At 42.5% G+C, this 24,259-nt stretch overlaps 1 protein-coding gene across 2 annotated transcripts in view; it reads right to left on the bottom strand.

The window, feature by feature from the left end:
* Window positions 1–24,259, bottom strand: part of NRPC2 (nuclear RNA polymerase C2) — a 181,221-nt gene that overhangs the window by 10,883 nt on the left and 146,079 nt on the right. For both annotated transcript variants that reach the window (XM_087688815.1, XM_087688816.1), the window contains exons 17-29: window positions 22,178–22,288; window positions 21,880–21,996; window positions 5,707–5,823; window positions 5,514–5,594; window positions 5,291–5,395; window positions 5,116–5,196; window positions 4,326–4,457; window positions 4,194–4,238; window positions 3,902–3,979; window positions 2,411–2,550; window positions 2,228–2,336; window positions 2,014–2,138; window positions 1,782–1,917 (exon numbers count right to left, since the gene is read on the bottom strand). In XM_087688815.1, the coding sequence (XP_087544941.1) occupies window positions 1,782–1,917; window positions 2,014–2,138; window positions 2,228–2,336; window positions 2,411–2,550; window positions 3,902–3,979; window positions 4,194–4,238; window positions 4,326–4,457; window positions 5,116–5,196; window positions 5,291–5,395; window positions 5,514–5,594; window positions 5,707–5,823; window positions 21,880–21,996; window positions 22,178–22,288 (1,377 nt within the window). The remainder of the gene's footprint in view (window positions 1–1,781; window positions 1,918–2,013; window positions 2,139–2,227; window positions 2,337–2,410; window positions 2,551–3,901; window positions 3,980–4,193; window positions 4,239–4,325; window positions 4,458–5,115; window positions 5,197–5,290; window positions 5,396–5,513; window positions 5,595–5,706; window positions 5,824–21,879; window positions 21,997–22,177; window positions 22,289–24,259) is intronic.

The raw sequence follows: 24,259 nt of genomic DNA, 5'->3' as shown, positions 1-24,259 counted from the left end.
GGTTATGAGAGAGACAGAGAGGTAGCATGGCAAAGCACCAGCAGGATGCTCATTGATAGGACATGCAAGCATTTGACAGCTCTTTTTATAGAGTAGTTAGAGAAGCCACTACATCTGTTACCATCAAGCAAGTGCGCGTGAGAAAATGGATTTGACAAGTCCTCAAGCGATTGGGATCTTATCAGTCATACTTGTCAGGTACGAAAGGTACGATACGGTACGGTACGATAAAATACGGTACTAAATGGTACCTTAAGATTTTATAAGGTACAATACGATATTAGTACGACAAAAAAATAACTTGATTATTTTGGATAAAAGATAATAAAATAGATATTTCAAGGCTAAATAGCAATGCTATTAGAGTATATAAGATGAGTACTTGAGGGTAACATGCCAAAACCTAATGCGGAATGCGTAACATGCGCTACTGCTACCTACAACTTATAACTACATAGATAGGAGTGGATACATCATACATGTATGATCATACAAATAAGAGAAGTGTGGGCTTGAGAGAGAGAAGGTTGAGAGAGATTGTTTGAATCTCAAATAACCTAATCTCATGGGAGAATCATATTAATATAAGGAGCATTTAGCTCGTCCCAAAGTGCAGTTCAAATGGGAAAGATACATCCATTAAGTTGGTACCTTATGGTACTAATACGTAAGATACGGTACCTGAAGTATGGTATAGTATCAAACCTTTCGTACGTGGTACTACTGCAACTAGAGAGAGGAAAAGGGTGGAGAGAGAGAGAGAGAGAGAGAGAGAAAGAGAGAGAGAAGGTTGAGAGAGAGAGAGAGAGAGGAGAGGCTTGAGAGAAAGAGGGTGTGAGAAGCTTGAGAGAGAGAGAGAGGCTTGGGGGAGAAATAAGAAAGAAAGAAGAAAAAAAAAAAGAAATGAGAAAGAAAGAAAAAAGGTTGTAGACTTAAAAGTAGAGTGGCCAAAAAGTGCCCATTTTTTCGTACTAAATTGTACGGATACGTACGTACCGTACGGATCGTACCGTACATATGGAGACAACCCTGTTATCAGTGCAGACCTTGTTGCAGCTTTGCAACAGATTTGGTTTCTGGATACATGCCAGAAAATTTCCAAACAAGGATATTGACTCTCTTTGGATGAGGTGACTACCAAAGTCACTGTCAGAGTACAAATTGTGTGTGTCTGCATTACAGGTGCAAAAAAACTGCATGTAGGGTCGTTGTTTCAGGAAGGGGCAGCTCTGTGTGGGTAACACCAAGAAGAATAAGGTGATAAAAAGGATAATCTGTTCACCTACAGGATACATTTCTGGTCCAATAGACCATGCCTCACAAGTCCAGTTTGGGCTAGCTTCCAGGATGCCTGAAAGCTTTTACTGCACATGATTCATTACACTCAGCTTGTGAAAGGAGGAAGGCGACAGGAGTTGAAAACCAGGACTAGAAAGAAGAAGGAGGCCTTGCCATTATTGTATTCTTAGATAAGGAATCATGTACTTTGTTATTTACCTCGGTGAGAAGTTTCACCGAGGGTGTGTTTATTATACTATATATCTTCTTGGGAAGAAAAAAGGAAGCTGCAGGTGAAAGAATGCAGAAAGGCAGGCAGAGTAAGTGATAAAGAAGGGGATTCAAAAGCTGACTATGGCAATGAGATGCTGATAGTAGCAGAGGGAGCAAGAGCAGCTGCAATCCTAGTGTCCATCATGTTGGTTTACCTGCTCAAGTAGCCAATTTGTTTGTTACTGTAAAAATAACTTTCATCCTGAAAGCTTCAAGGCAGGGCTGCTTACCTCAGGTCGTCTAGTATGTCGAATCAGACATTTAATGACAAATTGTTGCTCATCATTTGATGTTAGAAGCACTTTATCAACAACTGCACACTCTCCTGGTGGACCCTTGTATGTCATTGGAGTGGGTTTATAAGCACTGCCATACACGAGACAGTTTTAGGTTAGTATACCGCACAGCTTCTTAGGTGAATCCTTGCTCAGACAACTCTTTCATCCAGGTGAGTCTATGGACCTGTCTGGCAGGGCCATGGGGTTCTGCACAGTGTCTTTGGTGTTGATCGGACTTTCCTTATTTATATAGATATCACCAGGTCTGATTATCTCTCCAACTCCGGCAATACCATCAAAATCTTGAAGCTGCACATTCAAAAAAATCAACAATCATACAAATTATCCAGGTCAATTCAGGAAAATTGGAGCCCACCGACAACTTCAGTATACTGTACCTGACATCGGTCAGGAACGCGTAGACGCCCTTCTTTATCTGCAATAAGCTTTGGAGCAACGATTCTATCCGAGGTACGATTTTGATATTTTCGAATAACTGCTGAGGATCTGTATGTTCACACACAATATAAATCTAGAACTGGAGAGAGTCTCAACGAAGTTGTGGCTGTGACTCAACTTACTTTTTGATAACAATACACCTGCCAAAACCTCTATCCAGGGATGACTTGTTCATTACAATAGCATCTTCAATGTCATAGCCACTATAACTCATGACTGCAACAGTGGCATTCTGACCTGCCCCAAGTTTGTCATACTTCACCTACCAGTGTTCAAAGCATGCTAAGTGTAGTTAGATGCACATGACACCAATACACATGGCTAGCAAGCAAAGAAATGGGACAAGTGCAAAATCCAAAAAGACCTGCCCAAAACATTAATGAATTGCGAAAATATACATTAAGATAATGCACTCTTTGGATATTTGGGTTTTCTTCCTTTCCCCTAACCTGGCCCTAGGGAAAGAGGGCATGCGCCCACTGGGGTTTTGGCTAGGAGGAGTGGGGGGTGGGTTTGGTGTGTGGATATATACGAATGAGATCCTTTGCTGTCACTTCTGAATTCTTCCTGTGATTTGATATATGACAACTCATTACAGGGGGAAGAAAGAAACAAAGAAAATCATATTAATGTCTACAAAAGGCCAAATCGGCCTATGAGACCAGAATATTATATCTGAGAAGTCTGGGAATCTCCCATGTCCCAAGAAAGCTGTCATCTAATGCTATGGCTAACTAAATGGAGGAAAAAAAAAACACGGAACAATACATAGCTGATAAGTACAAAATGATGTCTAAGCCCAATACAATGTAGAGGAGGAGGCACTCAATCCCAAGATGTCTCTCATGGGTCTATCTAGCCTAGAGAGGCTGAAGCCGCGAGGAAGGGTCCCCCGGTGGCATTGTAGAATCCTTTGTATCTGCAGATGATGCCTCCTACAAGGGCGTGGATCAGCTAGTTATGGGCGACGCGCTCTGCACCTCTCTGTGGCTGTGTCTAGGGTGGTCCCCCATGGTGGGGGTGTCGGTCAGATCGATGAGGGCTTCATAGTGGACGGAGTAGTCAATGCTCCATAGAGCTCCATGAGTGCACACTGGTGTGTAGCTCCGTCTCTCTGATGCTAGGTCCATAAGAGGTACTCTCTGTGGTTGCCAAGCTCCAGTAAGAAGAGCCCGAGACATCTCTAGTCCAAGAAATACATAACCCTGGATAGTGGCCCAAATCCCTCTCTAAACTAGGAAGATAGATTGGTACTACAACACTCGTGTATGGAAAGCTAAAAGAAAAGGGCTTTTTATCATCCTTATCCACATCAAAGCAAAAGCAAAGAGCCCTGCCTACTCTTCCTGGATCTTGTTCGTGCCTGTCACGATTAATGCCTCAGAGCATGCTGAGTGTCTGAAGCCAAGATATCTACAAATATGTCTGCCTGTCAAAAGCCAACTGTAAGACAGGGTAAAAATAGACCATATGATCATGATGCCAAAAATCAACCCCTCATCACTGCCCAGAACAACCCAAAAAAAAGGAGGGGGGCCGCAGGAGGGGGTGGGAAATCTAAGACCCATAGATCTCATGCTATATATGTGACATATGTGCCTTAAAAAACGTACTAGCTCAATGGTCCTGGTTGTAAGCAGTGGTCGTTGTGGATAAACCAAGAGGTACAGCAGTGTGTCCATCCTAGACAGCTGCAAACAGGTAAATGTTCTATTACATGATTAGTTTATTGAAGCAGAAGAAAATATTAATTGAAATAAAAAGACTAAATTATTACATCAAATTATTAATAGTACCATGAACATGCTATACAGACTAAAAGTCTCAAAGAGAAAAAGACTAAAATCATCAAGCTAGATAAACCTCTTGTTTTCGAACATCTAATGTCTTCTTGACATCACAAACCTGATTATAGGCAATATTTCCCATTGCTTGCTTGCCCATGGCACACTGCAACAAAGGGCAACATAATGAAGATTGACTTAAAAGAGCATTGAATTCAAAAGTAATAAGCAAGAAAAAGCAAAGACACTGTACTTGATAAGTATTTCTTGGAGACTGGTTATGGTGTGGAAATGGAATCAGGCCAGCAACAACCCCTAGGATAGTGAAAGGTTCAATTTCAATATGAGTTGTCCGTGGGGTTGCCTCACCTTCATAAAGAGCTATCTGAAATAAACCAAGTGGACTGTAAGAGGAAATGAAAATTCAATCTGCAACATGGCATAGCAGATTTTATATGCACAACAGACTTCAGTTTTAGAAGACATGGCAGCTGTTCTCTGCTGCTGCTGCACCCTTTACCCTGTCCTCATCCACCACCCTAACTTGCACAGAGTCCCTCCTCACCCTTACCCCATCCTTCCACCTGCTTGCCTTCTCTTCTCACCAATCCTTTCCCGTAAACCCACTGCTTCTACACCTTCTTACATCTCCCACCTGTCGTACTTCACTCCCCTGCCATATTTTCTAGTGGCCATTATCCACATCCTATCCTACAGGTAAAACTAATGTGCCTTCCCTTCCCTGCAAGCAAAGAAAAATCTGATTACTTAGTCAATTCTGCAGCAAAGACACTGCTTCAAATCCCCCTGCTCCTTCCAAGCCGCTTCCAAATAAGATTATGATCACTACATCAAAAGCCTTCTAGGGCAGTTATGTCACATTCATCACTAAGCACTCTCACTTGACCCATAGACTTCCCAAGGAAATGAGAAAACCCACTACGTTGGTTCTTCTACGCATTGCAAAATCTCAAGAAATAAATCCTAACCATGACTTCCTAACACTCATGTTTAAAGTTTCCTTCTATTGCATCCATACGAACCAGTGCATTATTCTCTTCATTGACATCAAGGTACTCCACTAGCCCTTCTCTCAAAAAGTCATCGAAGGTACGAAAGCCATCCTGGTAAACCAGAAGATAGTAAGTCACACAAAAAGCTCTCTAAGGGTACCTATAGCTACTATTAACCTGTTCTTCATATTCTAAAACTCCTGACCTTCAACTCCTTCATGTGGTGTTCCTTTATCCTTGATATGCCTTGATCTGCAATAACCAGTGGCCTGCAGACGCGACCTCCATCTGATGAAACATAAACACAACGCTGTATGCAGTTTTATCAGCATATAGAGATTTTGAATCAAAGAAGCTAATGCATGTAGCAGAACCCCTTGATCCTTGAGTTAGTTTAAGCGACTGAAATTTTAATGGCGTGATCTTACTTGCTTTGAATTCATAACAATGCTGACAAACTCGCCAATCTTCCCCACTCGTCGCAGTTGACGCAAAGTGCTTGTAAAACGCTGTGAAAAGTTCTCACACATGTAAAACATATATGATGCAGCTGCATTGAGATCCAGGAGCATATAAATTCTAGCAGTGGCAAGAACAACTCTGTGGATGGATGAAAGGCACCTGTGGACGCCTATGAACTCCAAGCAACAGCCCATTAAATATGACAAGATAAGTTTTGGACGAATTGATTTCATCACCTGACAACAGGCTCAGATCCTCTACGCCCAATGTTGTACACTGAAAAAAAAAATGTGTCACAAAGTAAATGATTCACAACTTCCAAAACCAGTACTAACCATAATATTTACAGTTCAGATAGTATGCACTGATCCTAAAAGGATAAAGCTTCCACACATAAGGCCACCTATAATGTTTACAGTTCAGATAGTATGCACTGATCCTATAAGAACAAAGCTTCCACACATAAGGCCACCATTAATCATGTTTGGCATAAGTAGAGCAGGATCATGTCTAGTTTTAACATTCTTTACTTGTTTTGAGCTAATTCAACTTCATGATTATCAGCTCACAAGCCAACAACATTGTACAAATCAAGCCTACAACCTTATCCCCATGTATGGAACAAGTCAAGATTATTGAAGTAAGAACTGACTCGTTCATTGAGTTCCCTGTGAAAGATTTGTCCCTCTCAGACTTAAAAGTGCTATAGTCTGAGAAGAACAGTGGAAGAAAGTCACACACAAATGAACCTTTATACATTGTGTATAATTAAAAAATAAAAATGATAAGAAATTGTCACTTGTTTTCTAAAGAAAAAAAATACTTTTTAATAGTCACTTGACACTAATATTTCCCACAGGAAAAATACAAAATCTTAATAAACACTCGGTAGGACTGATATACAACGAAGGTCATAGGAAAAGTCTAATACAAGCGTGAAGTAAAGGATGAGCCCAGCAGCCTATAAGGCCAAACTATATGTGACTTTCAATGCAAGAAGGTTCCCAAATGTGAACTACTAAGGAAGGCCTCTGTTGGACAGGAGAGAGTTGCTAGGTGAGATGCCGCACATGGTCTCATAGTGGAAGGAGCTGCATGTGGAGAGATGGCTGGAGGGAGTTGCTATGCAGGAAGAGTCAGCTGGCACGCTGACTGTCATGGGCAGACAAACCAGGTGGCACAGGCACATAGAATCAGGGCAGGGAAGTTACAAACTCTTCACCAAGCAATGTTTTACAACCACTGCCAACACCTAATCTTGGCTGACTTTTCCTGTTTCCTCATTACCCACCATCAAGGTTGGGTGGCTATCTGTTTTGTGTTTCTTTCTATTTTGAAAGAAGAGAAACAATTCTATTAATATGACTCCTAGGAACAAAATATCCTAAGGCAAAATGTAAAGTACAAAGCAGCCCCACAAGGGACTTCCATATCAAAAAATATGTAAGTTTATTACAAGCCATAAATGAATAACCACTCGAGAGGCCTACAATGCCAGACCATCTGAATCTGGAAAAGGAGGAAAGCAGAAGAACCCCATGTCCTGAGAGAAGCAATTCTCCTCCTCCTCATAGTCCTCGGACTGCCCTCTATCATCTCTGACCTCCCGCAGACAGTATGCGCAACCTGTATCCACATCATGGAGAGCGTCTTAGCAATAAATATGTCCAAAAAATCAGTAACCTGGTTACATTTGGCTGTCCATATGTACGAAGCAATGATACTAGCTATGAGCTCCCATTTGTGACAATGCCCCTAAACCCACACTTATTTGTGAGATTGTCATGCTCACGAGCTGCCCCAAGTCAAGATATGCATGACACTAATGTACATCATCATACCCACAAGTTGGATCTCTCTCCGTGATCCAAGCAACCATTGTACATCATCATATCCACAAGTTCAACCTCTCTCTGTGATCCAAGCAACTATTCCCCAGATAACAGCCAAAGTCTATAGTGTACTGTACCATCCTAGGGACTCTCCTCTAGGCCTCTCGAGCCCTTTGGCAGTTCCATATGCAATGCCTCTATGTTTCCGCATGCTCCCCACATCTAGCACAAGGGACAAGGTCTCTGGCTTAGTCAAGCCATGTACCAACTACTAAACTCATATGTACTAGTAACCACAGAAAGAGTAAAATCTTCCTTGGTCTATAATTGTCCTCCAATCTCCTTCAAAAATCTGCAAGGAAAGGATGTGATAGACCATGGGGAGGCTGAGCTACAGCAAGCATCATTCTGCCCTACAGTCCCACTGTAGTCTCTGGAGCAGCCTTCTCCAGTATTCTCAATGTCTCCACCTCCTATCATACAAATCTGAGGGTCAAGGTCTGGGTCTGAATCTAAGTACCAAGGGTCTAGGTCTAACTACCAATGTCTTCTACTTCTATCATACAAGTACTATTACAGTGAGCCACAAGTCTGATCCTCTATCTAGAGCATCTTGTGAACTCAGACTAGTCCTGATTCTCTTGCCTGAGTCTATGGTACACCTCTATTGAGAAAGCAAACACACTCTCTCCACTAGTGGCTACCACTGCAAGAAGGGTCTCTCCTTTATTGAAAAGAGTCCCAATCCATGTTGGTTAAAAATCTGTATCAATCCTCTACTCCACAATTACCACCTCCTAATGCTCTCCATTATGGCTCAAGCTCCCCTCATGCTTCGAAGTCTCTCTCTATACTTGAGTTGGTAGCTCAAGAAAGCAAACAACTCTCAAACTGAAAAAGCTACCGATGAAAAGAACCTCCCCCCAAATAGACAAGTCCTCTCTCCAATAGCATGGCTTCTTTTTGTCCTATGTAGTTGGTTGTAAGAGAAGTCGTTGCCACATCTTCTCCTCAACAGTGGTTGGGTCAATCAAGTGAATTCTTGTAGATACTAATCTCCAATAGATGCAAAAAATTTGACGTATAAGCTATTTCCCAGCGCTGTAGCTTAAATGTGCTAAAAATATTCAATATATGCTAGGTTATCATTGTCCTCCATGAGCAGGAGAAATGGTCTCTCATCTCCGTAACACAAGCTTCTTCCAAGAATCCTCGCACAAAAGGTGGCCCCTCAAAATGAACTTAACCATATATTCTCTGCTTTGACTGTCTAGGTCAATGATCCCCAAGCTGCCCCTAGATTTAGGCTGAAAGATGGCATTCCAATGCTACCTTAGCCCTCACAAGGCTACCATCACCTGACCAAATGAAATTCTTTATGAATCCCTTCACGTGGCAAGTGCATGACCTACAAAAGGCTCAATAAGAAGTCATATACCACATTGTGGCTAGCCAAACCTCATTTGCCGCTACCACCTCCTTGTGGGTGATAATCTCGTTGCGCTCAGTAGGAGTGTCAACTGCTGCTCTAAAGAAATATCAAGGCCCACATGGCGACTATCACATTGAAATGCCACGGAAAACCCAAAAGAAATTCTCATGTGGCTTCTAATCTTGCTACAAAGAGTCACAAATGCAAAAACCATAGGATTGATGCCAAATAAAAAGAGCTTCTCCAGCTCTAATAAATACCTTCATTATAGATGTAAAGGCCCTAAATTTCTCCTCACTTCCATCATCTCCAAACTCTATATCCAACAACTCCTAAGTACTCTATGATGGAAAGTCTAAGGTCTCAAATGCATGAAGCTCTATCCCTCATAAAAATACTCATGGTCTGTGCAACAAATAAGAAAAGAAGATGTGCAAGGGGACATCCGTACCTCATCGACCTATGAATGCTACATCTATCACCACTAACCTCACCAATAAGAACTTGGCTATGAGCTGCAAAGTAGAGAATGAAACCAGCCTATAGATCTTATCTATAGGGCAATGAACAAATATATACAACACACACACTATTCAATTCAACAAACAAAATGAATGACACAAAAAACCTGAGAGCTAGATTACTCTTGCACAATAGACGACACCAAATTGACCCTCAAGGTGAGCACCCCTTACAATATTTCTTTAATATTAAAGATGATCCTTGACAAGAACCACTTATGGCCCGCCCGTGTGATCAACCTAGCTGCCACAAACCAGCACTCTTTTTGCTAAAAATTCCTCGTGTTCCTGGCTCTCCAATGGACAAATTTCACCCCAATTACTACATCCTCAATTACTCTAACCAACCTTGACTGATGAGCATTGAATCTATCCCAATAACACACTCAAACTAGTGTGTCTTCAAGCATATAGAGGCCTCAGCCTCGATTATCCAACTATGTTAGAGCTTTGCCCTATCCAGTGCATCTTCAATTCACAATCAAATTGAAGTAATTCAGACCTATCTACCTGCTGTCCACAAAACCTAATCTTTGGCATGTTAACCCTGAGATTGGATGCTAAATTTCACTAGAAGGAAAATTAGAGCTGGATGCTTGAATACATTTTCCCTATTGTCTGCCCTGAATCAAGAATAATTTGGTGACCCAAAACAAGGAGAAATCTAGAAGGTTTGGTTGGAATGTCTTCAGCAAGCAATTCCACACACAGAATGCTTGATTCCTGCAAACCATAGCCATTGATCTATTGTGAATAACAAACCCGATTCTGATCTGTTGTAAGAGAAAGCTTGCACAATCCGAGAGAGAGAAAGGAGAAAAAAGAGATTAATTGTTGGCTGCCCAGCACCTCAAGATGGCTGCAAAACCAAAAAGCATGCATCTCCTTTTGTTGCTACAATCCTCCAAACTTGGGCTGCTCCAAAATATGAAGGAAAAAGAAAGAAAAAGTGCCCCTCAATAGCCACAATCAAGTTTCCAAATGAATAACCAGCCACTCCTTAGTCAAATTAAGTTTTTGATAAAGGGATAATTAATGAATTGATTATTAATCATAAGTGATATGGTCACTAGGCAAAACTTTAGCTCGGGGACTACTTAATAACTTACATGATCTAAGTAAGCTACTCACTACGCAAAACTTTCAATGTCACTCAATTCTACGATGGAAACTTTCAATTTAATGACAATTCCACATTGCATTTTGTTCCTTTTCCCCTAGCCTTGTAGCAAATAGCTTGTACACTTATCCACCCCATGCCTTGGTGTCAAATCTTTCACTGCTAATGCAATGGTCACTGTGCCAAGAGCTATGGGCACTAGAATTTGAGTTCATTTTCATTAATACCATTAATCCCATTTGTCATTCTTTAAACTTCACCAAATAATAAAGGCTAAATAGATCTACATTTAATGCACTCTATTTACAGTCATGTCTTTATCAGTGCCCATTGCCCTCTCTCTCTCTCAACTATTTAAAACAAAGGACTGAATAGATCTACATTTAACGCGCTCAGTCTTCAATCATGTCCTTATCAGCACCCTACCTCTCTCTCAACTCTAATCGTCACATACACATTCTCTCTTTTTCTCTCAATCTTCTTGTTTTCTCTTGGTCTATGTCTTCTCTCTCATCAACATGACTTCTCATGGAATTCACTATTTGATACTCCCACTCCTACCAAACCTCAACATATGGAGGATGCCCAGCTTGCTTCTTCTAGACGTAAACACATGTACGGGCACCAACCCAAAGGATCTCCTTTTATGAAAGGTGATGGATATTCGTTGCTAGTGGCAATTTTCCAAACTCCAATCAAAGACATGCAATGGCAATTGGACAGGACACGCACTCCTCATTTTCTATTTGTATGCGTAGCCATGAGAATATTGCCTCTCTTCAGATCCAACCTAATCCCTTTAGAAGGAAGAAGAAGAAATGTTACAAGATGAGCATCGATACATACTTGGCCAAATGGATGGTTTATTTTGATTTGTATCAATTTATGATACTCAATGTATTGGATAGATACACATCATGTTACAAGGAAAGGCATATGCTTGGTGGGCAAGGCTACACTCTAGGCCGGAAACACAAAGATTTCAATCCCTTTTTTAAAAGTGTTTCGTAATTGATAATTGTTGGGTATCTCACACGCCTTACTTACGCCTACGCTCATATGGGAGTGTGCGGGTGATCACTAGGACACTGGGGCACTTTTTACTCTCGGTAGGAGAGGTTTTTTCCCCCAGATTATGTGTACTATTTTGTATGTGCTTGTGGTGCACACTTACGAGCACTTACTGTGTTCGGGTGTGAACAGCCCCTTATAACCCTAAGGTATAAGGGTTATCGTTTGTACTTTCAGCTAACACTCTATTCAGTACTATTGCATTGGGTATCGTGCTAAACTCTGTCTCTCACTCTCACACTGTCTACTGCACTTCAGCTGCACCTCAATCCTCTCCCATCTGACATTTGGTATCAGAGCTGGTCAGCAGCTCTGTTCGGTTCCCGAGGACTTGCGTCAGCACTGACAGCTCGTCGGTACCTGTCTGGTACAGCTCATCGGTACCTGTCTGGTACAGCTGGTCAGTACCTGTCTGGTACAGCACGTGCAGCCTGTACCTTCGCCTGCAGCCCCGCCAACTCCGCCAGCTGCGCGCCACCTACAGAGGTCGCTGCCACCTGTGCGCAGCTCCGTCTGACACACCACCTGACAAGTGCGCCCGCCACCTGCTCCGCCTGACGCCGCCTCTGTCGCCTGCTGCGCCCCTGGACCTGCACGCCTGTACCTACACGCCACCTGTGCAGGGCCGTCGCCTCTGCACTCTGCTTCCGGCAGGCGCCAGCTCAGCCAGCGCCACCTCCCGTGGAGTCCGCCATTTGTGCAGTACCCTAAGGCGCCGCCGCCTCTGACGCGCCACCTCGAGATTCGTGCTAGTCTCGGGATCCATGCCCGTCTTCGACCTGCAGAGGTAACATTTCTGCATTTTTTATTTCCACACAGGGATTCGTGCAGCAGCAGCAGGTTCAGTTTTCAGCATTGGGAAACGTGCTGTGTCAGTCTGTGACACATTGAATGCACATTTTGGGGCTTTTGTAACAGACATTTGTGACAGAAATTTTGGGCAGAAAATTTTGGGGCTTTTGATGTTTTAGTGCTGCTGAGCACTAATTGCACCTTGGGAAGCGTGCATCAGTGACAGTTTTTTTGAAAGAGTACCCTTTGCACATTAATTGCAGACTTGTGTTTGCTGCAATTTCTGGAAATTTGCAGATTTCCAGCCCATACTGCATTGACATTGCTCTATTGCCTTTTGGGAAATAATGGCAAATCAGGGAGGAGATGTATTCACCTATGTGTCCAAGGAAGACCGATTGGATGGGAACAATTATTCCCTTTGGTCTTTCATGATGAAGAATGTATTAGTGGCCAAAAATTTGTGGGATTATGTCAGTGGAGAGGAAGCACGACCGGGAGTTGTGGCTCCCGCTACTCCTCCTCCAGGAGGACGTGCAAGAGGGCAACCTCAGCCCCCTCCACCTCAGCCCGCTCAGCCACTTCCCCCAAGAACTGCAGCTCAGAAAGCTTGGGATACACGGGATGCACAGGCTATGTCGTTGATTGCATTGGCAGTTCAGCGTTCTATCATTCCTCATATTCGTTCAGCAGCTTCTTCACAAGAAGCTTGGTTGACATTGGAGCAGATGTTTGCAGGAAAGAATGAGACTCGCATCTCTTTCTTGAAGAAAGAGCTAGAGACTCTAAAGATGAATGAGGGTGATTCTATGCAGGATCATCTCAACAAAATTCAGGACTTGCGGGAGCAACTCATGAATGTGGATGAGTACTACTCAGATGCGCAGCTGATTTCTACGACATTGAATTCACTGCCTCCCTCTTACTTGGCTTTTCATACTGCCTTGAACCTCACTATGAGGATTTCGAAAGAGCCCATCACTTTCATTCAGCTTGTCAGTTTGCTTCTAGAGGAGGAGCAAACTAGACGGAACAGTGGTGTGGATGGTATAGCCTCTGAGCAGGCTTTTATGTCAAGGCAGAAGGGTAAAAACAGCCAAGGGAAAAATGCTTCGCAGAGTTCAGGTAGTAGTAGCACTTCACAGACAAGTCAGAAACAGGGGGGCACGCAAGCCAAGAAAGGAAAATGTCATTACTGCAAGAAGCCTTGCCACTATATCACTGAGTGCAGGAAGCGCATCGCCAAAGAGAAGAAGAAGGAGTCAGGGATGTCTGTTTCTGCAGCTCCTTCCACTGCTAGCGAGTCCGCGTCCTTTGTTGCAGCCAGGGACTATTGTTTTTACACTTGCAGTTATGATGTCTCTTGGGCTGATAGAGCATTTAGCTCTACAGAGGATGCTGACACTTGGTTCTTTGACAGTGGTGCTTCACGGCATATCACATCTCGTAGAGATTTGTTTGCTTCTCTTGGTGCACCTCCCGTTGGGAAGTCTGTTCAGTGTGCTAATAATGCATCATACCCTGTTCGTGGTATTGGGGAGATTCAGCTTACAGCCATTGATGGCTCTATTCTCCGCCTACAGGATGCTTTGTATGTGCCTGGCATTAAGAAGAATCTGCTTTCCATTTCTTCTATGGCACGTTGTGGTTTGCAGGTCACCTTTGATGATGACCGTTGCATGGTCCGTGACAAGGAACACATGACATTGGTCTTGACAGGTTCTCTGTGTCATGGGTTATATGAGTTGAATGCTCTTTCGGTAGATCAGTCTGCATATTTGACATCCACTCTTACTCCTGCTATGTTAGAGGCAGAGTTATGGCATGCTCGTTTGGGGCATGTAAACTATGGCAGCTTGATGCTATTACAGCGTACTCAGATGTTGGATGGATTACCTCTCTTGGAGAGACCTCCTGAGCATTTATGCGAGGGTTGCATTTTGGGGAAAATGCATCGTTTCTCTTTTCCCCGTGATGTTGCTTTTAGAGCAACAGCCAGATTGCAGCTTGTGCATTCGGATGTTTGTGGGCCCATGCAGACACAGTCATTGGGTGGTTGTTACTATTTTGTAACATTTATTGATGACTTTACACGTTTTTGCTGGGTCTACTGCTTGAAAAAGAAGTCAGAAGTGTATGATGCATTTTTGGCTTTCAGTGCACTTGTGGAAACTCAGTCTGGTTGCAAGATTAAGACTCTCCGTTCGGACCGAGGGGGGGAATACATGTCCTCTATGCTGAATTCTTATTTGCAGCAGAAGAGCATTATCCATCAGTACACTACTGCATATACTCCACAGCAGAATGGGGTAGCAGAGAGGAAAAATCGGTCACTCATGGAGATGGCCAGATGTATGCTGAAGGCAAAGAGTTTGCCTCATAGTTTTTGGATGGAAGCCGTCATGTGCGCTTGCCACATTTTGAACAGATGCCCTACCAAGGCCTTGAAAACCGTCACACCTTTTGAGGCTTGGCACAGCCGCAAACCTTCTGTTGGCCACTTCCGTACTTTTGGGTGTCTTGCATATGCCCATATTCCACAGGTACTTCGAAAGAAGTTGGACAACAAGGCTGTAAAATGCATCTTTATGGGATATAGCAGCGAAAGCAAAGGCTACAGACTCTATGATCCCGTGACCAAGAAGGTTTTTGTCAGCAGGGATGTTGTATTTGATGAAAAATCAGAATTATCCTTGGCTGGTTTTGATACATATCAGGCTGCCCGTGATGTCTTTGAAGGGCTGCTGCCCATCACATTTGGTGATTCAGCTGGTACTTCAGCAAATGAACCTAATGTTCAGCCAGCTGCTCCTATGGAACATGCAGTAAATCAGCACATTGCTGAAACTGAAATTCAGCAGGAACTTGTACACAGTCAGGAAGCAAGACAGGTGCCTAGATGGTACACGCAGACTATGAGAGATAGTCATTTGGAAACACCCTTGGCTGGTCGTACTCGAAGGCAAACTCGACTGCATGATTCAGCACATTCCATGGAGTTTGTTATGGTAGCATGTACTCATGATAATGAGGAGCCTGAATGTTTTGAGGATGCATGACATAGTGTGCATTGGATGGCAGCCATGCAAGCTGAATTGGATTCTATTCATAAGAATCATACTTGGGATTTGGTGTCTTTGCCAGTTGGCAAGCGTGCCATTGGTACGAAATGGGTCTACAAATTGAAAAGGAACGCAGATGGATCCATAGATAAGTACAAGGCACGGCTGGTAGCTAAAGGCTACGCACAGAAAAAGGGCATTGACTATGAGGAGACCTTTGCTCCTACCTCCCGTATGACGACCATTCGGTCTATGATTGCCTTGGCTGCACATTTTGGTTGGAAAGTGCATCAGCTGGATATAAAGACTGCATTCTTACATGGGGAACTTCAGGAAGAAGTGTATGTACAGCAGCCCATTGGTTTTGCAGTTGAAGGCTCAGAAAATTTAGTATGCAAGCTGAAAAAAGCTCTATATGGTTTGAAACAAGCTCCACGAGCTTGGTACGCAAAGATAGATGCTTTCTTGCTTAGTCAGGGGTTTGTAAACAGCCCATCTGAGTCTACCCTTTATGTACATAAAGAGGGGGGATCCATGCTGATTTTGTGTCTATATGTAGATGACCTTTTGCTCACTGGAACACATGCTGATCAGATTTCAGCATTCAAAAATAATTTACAGCAAACTTTTGACATGTCTGACTTGGGTATTTTGCACTATTACTTGGGCATCCAGTTTGTACATGATGCTAGAGGCATTGGATTATGTCAGTCAAGGTACATTGGGCAACTTCTTGAGAAGTTTGGCTTACAGGATTGCAAGCCAGTTTGTACACCCATGGAACCTGGGCTCAAACTGTCATTACATGATGACAGTGATTTGTTTGATATCCATACTTATGCTCCAGCAGTGGGATGTCTCATCTATCTATGCCACACTCGGCCAAACATACAGTTTGCCGTTTCAGTTTTGAGCAGGTACATGCATCAGACTCGTATGTCGCATTGGCAAGCTGTGAAGCGTGTGTTTCGTTACTTGCAGGGTACTAGAGCTCTTGGATTGCTTTATGCCAAGGGGGGACCACTGCAGTTACATGCTTACAGTGACTCTGATTGGGCTGGTGATTTTGATACTCGTCACTCCACTAGTGGCAATTGTTTCTTTCTTGGCTCGTCATGCATTTCTTGGCTTAGCAAGAAACAATCCACTGTTGCCACGTCGTCATGTGAAGCTGAGTACAAGGCAGCCTTCACTACTGCAGTTGAGTGCGTATGGCTTAGACGCTTACTTGCTGATTTGGATGTATCTGTTACGGAGCCTACTCCTTTATATACTGACAGTCAGAGTGCCATTGCAGTGGCACGGAACCCTGTGTTTCATGCTCGCACGAAACACATAGAGATTCACTACCACTTTGTCAGAGAGAGGCTACATGCAGGTGATATCAGCCTTGTCTACTGTCCTACCACCAGCAATGTGGCAGACATCTTCACCAAACCTCTTCCACGAGACAAATTTGAAGCATTTCGCGATGCTTTGAATTTGACGCCCTTTGGTGGCGGATGATCCTTGTACACTTGATCACTCTTCACTCCAGGGGGGTTTGTTGGGTATCTCACACGCCTTACTTACGCCTACGCTCATATGGGAGTGTGCGGGTGATCACTAGGACACTGGGGCACTTTTTACTCTCGGTAGGAGAGGTTTTTTCCCCCAGATTATGTGTACTATTTTGTATGTGCTTGTGGTGCACACTTACGGGCACTTACTGTGTTCGGGTGTGAACAGCCCCTTATAACCCTAAGGTATAAGGGTTATCGTTTGTACTTTCAGCTAACACTCTATTCAGTACTATTGCATTGGGTATCGTGCTCAACTCTGTCTCTCACTCTCACACTGTCTACTGCACTTCAGCTGCACCTCGATCCTCTCCCATCTGACAATAATCGGATTGAAATTTTTCATAATTATTTGAGCTCCATATGGGAAAGAAGACCTTGCACATGCATTCACAGGAATTCAAAGATCTCCTTCAAAAAATAAAGGCTTTGGATGATCCTCATGCATTACTCTACATGCTATCTTTTTGGATACTCATCAAACTATCAAAATGCGGTGCTCTAAAATCTGTTACATTCACTAGAGGACATCTACAAGTATGCCAAAAGTTTTGATAATACATTGGCTGCATATAAAGGCAGCCTATCGACGCATGAATCCCATCGAGCTGCTTCCACATTCAAGCCAAAGAAACCTTCTACCCAGTAAGCAACTCATCAGTTGCCTTGAAAGTTGCACGAAAAGAAGGATAATAAATGCAAAGTAACTCGTAGCAAGGATCGCTCTAAGGGTCATTACTTTTCTTGCCATCTCAATGTCCTTAAGCTTCTACATATAAATCTCATCACATAAGTCCCCATGTAAGAAAGTCATCTTGATATCCATTTGAAAGAGATCCAAATCCAATTGCACAACCAAAGCCAATACCAAGCATAATATAGCCATTTTGACTACAGGAGATATTCATTAAAGTCAACATCAACACTATACTCTTGGTTAAAAGAATTAGCAACTAGTCTAGTTATTGGTTGGCTTGGGGCATCCAGGAGTACTTTTCAACTTATATACAGCAATTCCATGAGCTCTTTGTTGGGTGTAAAGGTCTTCATCTCCGTATAAAGTTATACGGATGTGAACACACCTTTATTTGTACCCTGACATATAAATACATTCTTTATTCTTGTGCACCATGACAATCTGGTACACTCATCTTTGCGTTCAAACTCACTCTTGCTGCTTCACTCCTGACTCACACTCCCATTGCGCACTCTTCCCCCATCAAACTGGTTTCAGAGATGTGGCTAAGGTGTGCATGTTTCCCGAGGTCTATGCATGTCAACTTCAGCTTGTCTGCATAAAGAAACATCAGTTCAGGACAGTGTCAGTGCAAGCGACAGCTTACCAAGCTGTTGACAGGTCAGTCGACAATTTTCAGGGCAGCGATAGGTCATGTGACAATTTCAAGGCAGCAACTGAACCAGACGACTGTTTTCAGCAAGCGACAGGTCAGGCACCTGCAAGGACAGCTAAGTCAGAGCAGGCCACATTTGTCACTTGCAAGTCATGCACAGCCTGAAACAATGCAATCAGATCGGCCGGCAGGTCAACGGCTGCATGTGCCACGTTCCCAAGAAATTTCATCATTTTTTTAAAACATCCTTTGAAACCAGTCCCCCATGTTCACTGACCGGGGTTCTCATGCATAGGCATAGTTCACAAATTTGTGCCCAAAATTTGGGGGTTTTCCCAGATTTGATGCAGTTTACGCATAACAGTTATATTTGACTAGGAAAATGCAAACATAGTGCACGTTCGCTCTAAAAATTTTGAGGCTTTTCATGTGTAAGTGAAATTTCACTCAGCTGAGCTGAATTTATTGACACTAGTGCATATTTGGGCCTGAGAAATTGAGGCTTTTTGCAAAATTTTGTAAAAAATTTGCTAAATTAACTCGTTTTATGCTCTCAGGAATACATATTAATGCAATTGGGGCAGATTCATTAGTGAAATTTTTGGGGCTTTTGCTGAAATTTGTGGATTTTGGCAAAATTGATGTGTGAAATGCGTTTTTGGGACATTGCTGAAGCAAGCTTGGTGATGTAAGCAATGTATCTTGAGTCTTTTATCTCCCACTTGTGAGATTTTGGACAAATTGCACAAATTTTTTTGGCTATTTTAAGTATCAGAAGTTGATTCGGACACATATGTATGTAGTATACATGTTAGGCAGCTCCTATTGAGTTGATATTTTGCTGAATATACATGGTGCAACAGGCTGAGAGATCATTTGCTGATATTTTGCTGAATATACATGGTGCAACAGGCTGAGAGATCATTTGCTGATCTAGGATTGTTGCAAATGTATTTTTGGTGACATTGCTGAAGTGGGAGTCACGTGGCAGTGATATGTGTATTTAATGTATGCTGAAATTTCAGTTCTATTGCTGAAAGTCATTCCCTCTACTGCTGTACTTTAATTGGGCACTGTCTGTAATAGAATGACACTAAATCTTGCTCTTTTTTCCTGAAATTTTGGGCTGAAATTAGGTGAATATTCAGCCTGTCGTTTGTTGTTGTAAATCACAGCATTGGTCCTTAGTACTTTGCTGACAAATGACCACTAATGCTTTTAGCAACAATGACACTAAATTTCTCCTTGAAATCAAGAGGTTTGATGGCACGGGCTTTGATCTATGAAAGGACAGGATGCAAGGCATTTTCTTTCTCAAAGACTACGATGATGCTCTCTTGGAAACTAAGCTGGCAACTATGGCAGATGAGGATTGGGCTAGACTCAACAAGAAGGCCATTGCATACATTAAAATGGTTGTATCTGACTATGTACTTACAGACATACATATTCCTATTTGTACATTGATTATAAAACTCATGTACTGTCATTTGAACTTGATGGTCATTATCATGTGATTGAGGGCTGTTCACCCTCCAAGATCATAGAATCTAATGTACATATGATGCAAGCTTTGGAATTTAGTAGATGTTTTTATGATACAAACATCCTTACTTATGTTTGTTTCATTAAAAAAGTTTAATCATTTGATTTACAATGTAATTCAATTTCTTTTAACAATAATATTGAATGTGCATTGAAACATGCGTAAATAGTTGGACAAGATTCTACATGATTACGTTGACGTCTTTCAGTCCGAATTACCCATCGGTCTTCCGTCATCTCGCAATACATTAGACCATAGGATCTAGACGTTTTCCAACGGCCATCCAACATCCTAGCTCTATCAGAGCAAATGAAATGTCCCCCTAGGATCCAACTTGTACGTGAGATACAACACAAACCACATTCACAAACAAAAGGGACAAGGCATCAGACTCACCTCCTAGCCATAGAGCCAAAGGGGCTCACCCTTGAGCCTTGGAGCTAGTAGCATTCTGGATCATGACCGCATCCCAAGGGTTGGCATCCATACCACTAACCCACACCACCCCAACGTATGGATGTATCGGCCAATGGGCTAGGAGTCTAGGAGTGGTGATCACACCATAATGTACACAAAAGGGCCTTGAGTCCTAGAGATAGGATTCAGCTGCCCTACCCTGAAGTGTCCTTAGTGCATTAACACTAAGTGACTTCATAACCACTATGACCAATGCTATTAGTGCCCATTCAGATGCCCAAGGCTATAACACTAGTATCCTCAATCATGGTGCTAGAATCCAATCTTCATAGCCCTACAAAACTGCATTAACAAAGGCAGCATCCCTCAAAAGGATATGACCGAACATATTATCAACCTTAAGAAAAATGGGGGATAAAGTATTCATCAAGGCCAAGAAAGGGGATAACAGTGGTGGTGCCGTCTCCCAATCGGAAATAGTCCTTGCCCTCCGTCCATCTTTCAAAATAGACCACTGAAGGCCAAAACATCTAGCAGCTCATAGCCAATGCTGCCTCATACAGCTAAACTAAACCTTGAAACACCCCTTTCCCAAGGGTGCTAACAATGCGAGCCTAGCTTGGATGACTATGAAAGCTGTCAAAAGGAACTCCTTCAATCTGATGGTTGGCCTTCAACAAACCAGCAATCCAGAGATGATGCCTTGAGAGCCACAACTCTATCTCTAATGGCAAGCCATGTCAGAAAGAAAACAGATAAGTGACAAAGCATCAACCGCAGAAGCACAAAGGCCTGCAATCAAACCCCTAATGAAGGCTGAGGACCAGGTATTATCTCAAAATCTTGTTTGGTGTTTCATTCTTAAACAAGCCAGGACTAAGCTGGTGGGAGGCTGCACAGGAAAGTATGAAGGGCTGGAGGTGAAGCTCAAGACCTGCAGTATAGAGGGCAGACTATAAAGGCAACGTGCAGGCTGGAAGGATGGATCTATGCTTGCTTGTGGGTGGCTGCTTAAGGCAGCATGCAGGTCAGGCTGGGAAAGAGAAGAGGCTAGAAGACACGAGCAGCAGTCAAAACACCCCACACTTGGCAGGAGGCAGTTCAGCTCTATACTCACTTGTGGATGGCTGCTTGAGGCATCATCCAGGTCAGGCTAGTGGGAAGGAGGAGAGGCTGGAAGGCACAAGCAGCAGTCAAAACACCCCACATTTGGCAGGAGACAGTTCAGCTCTTCAAGAAACTTCACTCACTTTTAAGCTCAGGGCTCTAAAGATAGAAAGAAGCCCAAAAATATCAAGAAACCAGACCAAAAAAACACATTCAGCTAACTCATTTTCCAACAAATTCAGACCATAACCAATTGTATCACTCTTGCTCTTAAACCAAAGGTACCAAACTGCTAGGTCTCTAATGAAACCGTCTCATCAATCAAAATGTTATGCTCAATAAAATATTCAGATTAGACAATTTGGAATTTGTGTATGCTCCATACGATCATGTGAAAGCTCTTATGGTGCAAACATGCTTCAATTATATGAGAATGCTTCCCTTTTTTCAACAATAATATTAAGTTGCTGAATACATACTACAACTTAGTAATCACCAACTTGCAACCATCAAGTAACTACCAGGTTAACTAGCGGGCCTTCCTCTTCATCTGTTGTCACATGTGTCATCAGAGCCAAATTCTTTGTAAGGCCACAAGCCTCCCCTTCTGGAGTGTCACAAGGGCACAGCATTCCCCACTATCACAACAATCAATAATAAACAAAACTGTAAACTTCATAGAAGACGGATGCCAAAGAGCAAAAGAGCAATCCACTCAAAGGAAACATATCTCAGTAAACTTTAAAATAAACAGATATCAGACATCAGATTTCAAATGACCAGGTGGATGTTCACGTGTTTAGTACTAGAATTCTGCACCTGACTCGGTTGCAGAGCTCTTGGTCCACTGACTTTTCGAGTCTTCTCGAATTGAGACGATATGCGGGTCATATGTCCTAAAGCAGCAATGAACGAAAGTCTAGAAACAACCTGCAAAGATCAGAAAATAAAGTCAATGTATTGTGTTTCAAGAGTCTTAGCTCTTCCAACTCTGAAACCATTCTCATATTTATGCTTGTGCTTCAGCTGTGAACTCATCAAGATACATAAAAACCAAAAGAATACAACAGTAACCGAGAGCATAAATAACAAATTCCAGCCATCTCTCATCTTTTGAATCCATGGAGTACTTGCTTTTTATGCCTTATAATGTTTTCTTAAAAAAGTGTATTCTGTAAAAATAATTTGCAGCCATAACTTATCCAAATATGATCATGAAACTACACCGGAGAAAGATCAGCTTTGATGCCATCAGATACCACCCAAATTGGGCAGGCAGCAAACCTTCATTAGCAAGAACACCAAAAAGTGTGTAACATAAATAGCCACCAGCAGCACAAGACAACATTCTCAAGTCAAAAGAAACAGTACATAAGCCCTCAACATATGTCTTGGAATTTCATTGGTCCATCAGTTTAACAATCAGTTTGTGATTGATCGATTGTGCTCATGCTCAATGCAGTATCCAATTCTTCTGCTCTTCAGATATAGGGATGCATTTGTTATGCAGATCCCCAATACGGAACCCGTCTTTGCAAAAAGACCTGGAATTAGAGCAGCGTTAGCAGTAGTAGTGTTGGTTCACATTATTTCAGTCGCTTGCTTGCTTGCAGAGGATATGGGACCTCCCTGGGTATAGATATCCACGCTTGGCATTGACTTCCTCCAAACAGTTCACAGAGAGAGCAGAAAGTACTCATATGCAGAGATGCAAGCATGGTTTAGGACACATGGATTACAAAAGGATGCAATTCCACTGCCACAGTGTAATTTGGATTGCCCATATTTAGGTCTCACTCATACAAAGCCAAACTGAACTATGAGGTCAGATATTTTCAAGATCCACATAGATCATACACGGATACAATCCCCCACAAAAACTTGGTACAAAAATGGAACAGCATCAACACTATTCTTGTATGTATCAGCAAAGGGATTCAATGTCAAGCCACCATATATGGATGTACACCTCTCCCATGGGATACAAAGTGCATTGGAAAAATACGGATATCATCACACTAGTTGAGAATTGAGATAGGATGGTATACACACGACTCTGAAGATGCAAGCATTTGCTAGCTATGCCACCAAGAGCTTGAGTCTCTCGAGCACTTTATTTGTAGATCTACTACTTATTATGGGATTAGAGGGAGATTTCATTACTTTTTCCAAGAGGAGTTTTGGCCCTCTCCATAGGGTGATGGAGCATGAGGATCAAATATGTCTGGGATGATTTTTACTAGAACTCCAAACAAAGAGAAAAACTTTTGAGGAGTAGGACAAAGACATAGGCAAAGCCAATGAGTCAATGGGTCCTTTAAGGAATTCTTCAGTACTAAATCATGGAAAATGCTAGCATTGTACCAAGACACACCATCCACAAGTCAAAAGGGTCACAACAAATCGAGCAGCCACACTTCACATAGCATGGAACCTACCAACCCATCTTCGGGCTTGACATTTTCATCTTTTGTCACAACACAATAGAGAAAGATTTTGAATTCTTTTTATTGATTTGCATAATTAATTACCTATTGAATTTGTTTCCATTTAAGGTGCATTAGAGCTGCCCACTGATAAGTGGCCATTGTTGGGTATTTGACTCACACCTCACTTACGCCTACGCTCATATGGGAGTGTCGGTGATCAGTAGGACACTGGGGCACTTTTTACTCTCGGTAGGAGAGGTTTTTTCCCCCAAATTTTTAGTCTTATTTTCGTATGTGCTTATGTTACACACTTATGGGCACTTACCGTGTTCGGGTGTGAACACCCCCTACAACCCTAAGGTTTAAGGGTTGTACTTTGTACTTTCATTCTACACTCTTTCAATCTATTGGATTGGGTGTCGTGCTTCACTCAGTCTCTCTCACTCTCACACTGTCTACTGCACTCTCAGCT

The sequence above is a fragment of the Lygodium microphyllum genome, chromosome 11, assembly GCF_053477565.2.
Source record: "Lygodium microphyllum isolate KBCC chromosome 11, Lygodium_microphyllum_v1.1.10, whole genome shotgun sequence".
Taxonomy (NCBI): Eukaryota; Viridiplantae; Streptophyta; class Polypodiopsida; order Schizaeales; family Lygodiaceae; genus Lygodium; species Lygodium microphyllum.
This window is presented reverse-complemented; position numbering and strand designations above follow the sequence as displayed.